General features: G+C 32.7%; 1 protein-coding gene across 3 annotated transcripts in view; it reads left to right on the top strand.

Annotated features, from left to right (window-relative positions):
* LOC106478581 (serine/threonine-protein kinase SIK2-like) overlaps positions 1 to 5,639 on the top strand; it is a 65,641-nt gene that overhangs the window by 14,842 nt on the left and 45,160 nt on the right. For 2 of the 3 annotated variants that reach the window (XR_002609930.1, XM_022382190.1), the window contains exon 3: positions 2,506 to 2,569. The exons of the other annotated variant lie outside the window; for it this stretch is intronic. Coding sequence is in view for 1 of the 2 variants with exons in the window: in XM_022382190.1 (XP_022237898.1) it covers positions 2,506 to 2,569 (64 nt within the window). In the remaining variant the exon portion in view is untranslated. The remainder of the gene's footprint in view (positions 1 to 2,505; positions 2,570 to 5,639) is intronic. 3 annotated transcript variants of the gene reach the window in all.

The following is a 5,639-nucleotide window of genomic DNA, read 5'->3' as shown; positions in this document are numbered from 1 at the left end:
AAGATGTGCAACAACGTTCAAATTGAAACTCTAATCTTCATCCACTGGAACCAAACACACAAGACAAGTTAGAAGAAACAACCTTGACTCACACCAAGTAAATAGGCACAATTGTAAAAGCTGTCTTTTTAAGTAAATTTAGTATAAAATTATTTTAAAAAGTGTATTATCGATTTTAACCAATCTCTTAATCACACTTTTTGTTCTAAGAATTTAGAGTAGTAGATACACTGAGTAGATATATAATATATATTATGAAATATTTGTGTTTGTTTTATTTTACAATTACCCTTTTCAGTTTATACTACAGTTATACAACGTTCTTTAAAGTCTGAAGTCGAATAACATATTTCTTCCTGTTTGTAAAGTATTTTTCATTTCATCTAAGTGTTTTTCAAGACAACAAAATAACAGAGCATGTAACTCCATTTGAACCTGTATTTCCTTGGGGTTTACTGGTAAAAATACCCAAGAACGTTTCTAACGTATTATTAATTCTAATATCAGATTACACGTCCACGCGTGACTACATATCGCGATTTACCGTTGAAGCAGAATAGAATGGTTGACCTTTGACATTTCAAGGAAAAGGTTATCTTTATTTGTCTGTTATAGCAGTGATACTATATACCCCAAAGACAATAACTCAATACAAGATTTATACAAATATGTATCAGTTATATTCATTCAATGTGACTCAAATATACAACTAGAACAATACATGCTTATATGAAGGACGCACCTTGAATACACAGACAGATAGGCGTACAACGGCTATCAGCTAGTACGTCATGAAAAGGAGTCAGTGTTTGTATCATTGCAGTTCCTTTTATATATTTTGACAATAAAATTCGACCTACTTTACATAAGCAAATATTTTAAAATCATATGCATGTGAAATGTTATATATATATATATATATATATATATATATATACACACACACATTATATAAAATAAATACGTTGTTAATAGGTCGCTTAACACTATGTTTTTTAAATTGCGCACACATAAAATATACCAGATAAACCAATATGAATTTGTTAGCTGTGTAATTTTAAATCATTAAATGCTAAATCCAAGATCAGCAAGTATATAAACCTCCTTGAATAAAAAAAGGCAAATAAATGTTGTTGAAATTTCTTTTAATAATAACACATAGTGTTTATTGGATATCTACTCGTAAAACGTTATCTTACAAAATAAACATTCCGAACACTAATTTTCTAGAAAAGCTTCAGAGAACGCAACGCCCACCCCCGTAGATAATCAGCCTAAAATATACACCAAACAGTTCTTCGCTCTCACAAATGTACTTGCCAAGATCCCTTTTCTATCTCGATTTGTTCGTAATTTTTGGTCGATTTTGTTTTCAAAATCACAAGCCCCCCCCCCCCCTCCAGTGGCACAGCGGTATGTCTGCGGACTTAGAACGCTAGAAACTGGATTTTGATACCCGTGGTGGGCAGAGAACAGATAGCCCATTGTGTAGCTTTGTGCATGACTTCAGGCAAACAAACAATCAAAATCCCAAACTACTACCATTAAAGCGAAAGTGATTGACCTTCATTGTGACCTTGATCTTTGACCTACACTTACCAAACATTATTCAGTAGGTCATTATGCGAAATGTGATCAAAATTAGATAACATATTTTCGAGCTATACTGTTCATGTACACAGGAGCGAAAACAATACCACCACCATCGGATGTGGGTAAAAATTAAGACAGATGTTAATTATTTTAAAACGTTAGTTTTCTTTCTATTTAATAATGATTATAATTACACGAAATAAAATTTAAAACACTGAGTTAAAAAATGCATTACTCGCATACTTAGTTTTTATGTTTTAGTCTATACGATTTGATTCTGTATTTTTTGTGTCATCTACAATACACGCAGTTCATATTAGATATACTTCAGCAGGGGTCCCCAGTGGCACAGCGGAACGTCTGCGGACTTACAATGCTAGATACCGGGTTTCGATACTCGTGGTGGGCAGAGAACAGATAGCCCATTGTGTAGCTTTGTGCTTAATTACAAACAAACAAATTTCGGCAGGGTACCCGAAAATTTTGTTTCAAGAGTAAATAAAAAGTAAAAAAATAGATATTAAGAGTAACAAATATTTTTATTTCTCGCTTTTGAAGCTCACGTGTTGTTGTCTAAAGAGCGCATAATTCATCTCGAGATTCATTTTACTGACGTCACGACAGTACAAATTGCAACGTTAAGCGTCCCTTATGTGACGTCATTTCATTGTCTACTGAGCGACTGACAGACAACACATTACTGTACAATAGTGTGAGAGGTTAAAACAGGTGGCCCTTCCAGGCGGCCTTCGGCCCCTTTCGGGGAAATAATATACATAATACGAATGTTTTTACCAAAAATTAATGTCGTTTCAAGATCAACTTGCTGGATTATAGAAAATGTTATGGTGGTACGAGTAATCATTTGGAGTTAATATGCATGAGCGTTAATTGAAATATTTTCTTACATAGGTGATGGAAACGAAGAACATGGTGTATTTAGTATCAGAATATGCTAGTAAAGGGGAAATATTTGGTAAGATCCTGTTTTCATGTTTTTCAAATATTTTCTGCTGTGTATAATTGGTGTTAAGTGTCTTTAAATGATGTAGATTTTCAGCTTGTTATTTCTGTTTAGAGAGCCTTTGGGAAAGAAAAATTAATTATTTTGTTGTAAATTAGCATGCTTTCATAACTGAATAAAACCGCATTTGTAGTTACTTTTATGTATTCAAATATATATAAACTTCAGGTTTATTAATCCACTCTTTATACATTATTGCTGAGTGATTCTGTATTCAGGACACGCAACATAGTACTATAGCTCAAAAACTTTTATTGTTTTTATAGCTTATATGTACTCCTGTCATTTCGATTATGAAAATACAATGATGGTCATAATTAAACACTATTGTTCGACTCCGAATGTAACAAGCTTCTGTGAAGGATGGCGAGGTCAATTTTAGAATACTCATTTTGATAAACTTTTCACAGACTATCCATTGTACGTGGACATCAGTTACAAGACCATGTTTAAGCAGATTAAAGTCACAATAGCATTTCAGAACCCATCGAAGGAGTTGGCAAGTATTTTTCTATGGCCATATTTTCTTATGAAAACAGCCATTGAATTTGAGATATTGCTTGAAGCTCGTGAATATTTAGCTTGTGAATCTTCGTCAACTTCACATCTTTGCTAACTATGTTTTGCTTGATAGTTAGAGAAATGCTCGGCTTCATGGCGATGTCAGAGGGTTCTTTTTCACAAAAAATAATCCCGCATATGGAGTTGAAGGCGTTGTTCCGGTTAGCTTAGAGTATGGCATCTAATTACGTAGCTTTCCTAAATGCTCTTTTGTGCGAGTTTTACCTCTTCTTGGACTTCTTGGTGGCGCAACGTTAAGCTTAAGGCTTACAACACATAAAACTTGCGTTAGATACTCGCAATGAGAACAGCGCAGATGGCCCATTGTATAGTTTGCGCTTAAACACACACAAAATCTCTCTGGGAGAACATTGAATATTTCCTTTCTAAACACACACACACAAAGTCTCTCTGGGAGAACATTGAATATTTACTTCTTCGACGTGTTGTGACTTTTGGTTTTAAATCGTTTAAGAAAACTTCTCTACACTAATATTCTTCCTCCTAGCTCGCCATTGTGGCATAGCACTATTGAATGGCCAGGAATTCGCCATAAATCAAATATATAAGTACTTATGTTACACATGGCGATATGGCTTGCATTTTTAGTGACAATTTATTATATTAATATATGCAAGTTGTCCTTACAAAGTTCAATGAATTCACCATATTAAATTTTTTTAACAGGTTAATTGAACAATTTTCTTGGTCAATCGTAGTAATTACTGTTTATTGTCCTAAATTAATTTCGCTGAATGTAAAATTAATTAAATTCTACAAATTACCTATAAATCACTTAAGATTGTTTTTCGTTTTGTCTTTTTCAAAAGATAAACTTAAGCTTGGATTAGTGGTTAACTTCAAAAATCTTAAACATGACAAAAGTGTTAAACTGATCTATATTATGTGTAATGATTCAAGGAGCTATGTTGGTGTTTCTTGTGCTACTTTTTATTTCTTCATAATGACACGTATAATGACGAATGTATTCTGTATTAACATTAAAGGTCATTTGAGTTCGGTATCGTTAACAGTCTTTTGTCATTTTCACGTTAGAACTTTTCGGTGCACGATACATTTTTTGGTATAACACTGTCTGCACGTACATACAAATCTGTAGAACTATTCAGATAATCAGGCCAAAAACAAAAATCATCGAACATAGAATACAGACTGTTCAATGAGACTTGTGTATAAAAAGTAATGTATAACTTCATATCTGTAGAATTGGGACCTACACAGCGGTTTGAGATGGTTAGGCACTTTCTTTCTATGTTTACTGGCTTTATTGTTGTTATCTTCGGAGTTTTTGCTTCTATTGAATCCTGAGAAAAGTGTAGAGAGGTACTGATCCTACTTGAGATAACATTAGTTTATGGTCACAGATATGTTTGCAAATCCTAAAAGTGAGACACACTGCACTAGACTAAATGTTTTCACTTGCTTGCCCATTAGTTTTTGCATGCTCAGGCTGATGTGTATTCTTATTTAAATTAATTTAATAAATTGGTAGATTTAACGAATGCGTTATTTTAATTTTTTAATCTAGCTTGCGAGTATTCAGAAAAAAACAAAAACATTCCTTCACTTGATATATACTTTGAAAATTTTATAGCACTTTTACGCGAAATAATACACATAGAACGGTTTTACTCAAAGTTTTCTGTTGGTCTTTTGATTACTTACCTACTTTATAACACCCTAATGAGATTTTATGTTAAGTGTACGTTGTAGATGGCCATCGACAGGTGTCATAAGGTGATGTGTCTGTATAGTTGAAGGTAGTGTCCATGTTTATGTAATGTTAATAAGTAGTTTCTTTTCTGTTTTTTCAATCGTGTTTCGTTGAGAGTTTTGAACGAGCTTCATCTTTTTTGGAATTTTTAGAATTGATAGTGTTTCGCCGTGAATTTTTGTTCGATCAAAGTATCTTACTTGTTAGATATAGGTTATTTGTTTTTAATATCAATCAGATAATGAATGAAGTGATGTGGACGAATTGTTGCTGAGTGATATTTTAAGCAAGATACCCAACTTGGTATCTTTGTAAAAAAAAAAAAAAACAACAACAACATAAACATGTTTTTAGTTCACATTTACCCTATCTTTATAGATCCAAGATAAATGAAAGCAACAGACACATTTCGACTATTACAACAAATTATTTGAATCAAGAATGCCTTAAGAGATTCCTTTAACACATTTTTTAAACTGTTTATAGCAAATGAGTATTTTTATTTTGTGTGTTAGTTTAAGTAATCTGCTTTGTATTAGAAGTAATTTCTCGGCAAAGAAATGTGTCTCTAAAGTAAATGTTTTGTTATTACTTCTGTTTCAGTAGCGATACATCACGCCTGCTAGTCTATCAAGTAAATGTTTTGTTATTACTTCTGTTTCAGTAGCGATACATCACGCCTGCTAGTCTATCAAGTAAATGTTTTGTTATTACTTCTGTTTCAGT

Source organism: Limulus polyphemus, unplaced genomic scaffold, assembly GCF_000517525.1.
Source record: "Limulus polyphemus unplaced genomic scaffold, Limulus_polyphemus-2.1.2 Scaffold228, whole genome shotgun sequence".
Classification (NCBI taxonomy): Eukaryota; Metazoa; Arthropoda; class Merostomata; order Xiphosura; family Limulidae; genus Limulus; species Limulus polyphemus.
The sequence above is the reverse complement of the archived record's forward strand: the minus strand, read 5'-3'. Positions and strand labels throughout refer to the sequence as shown.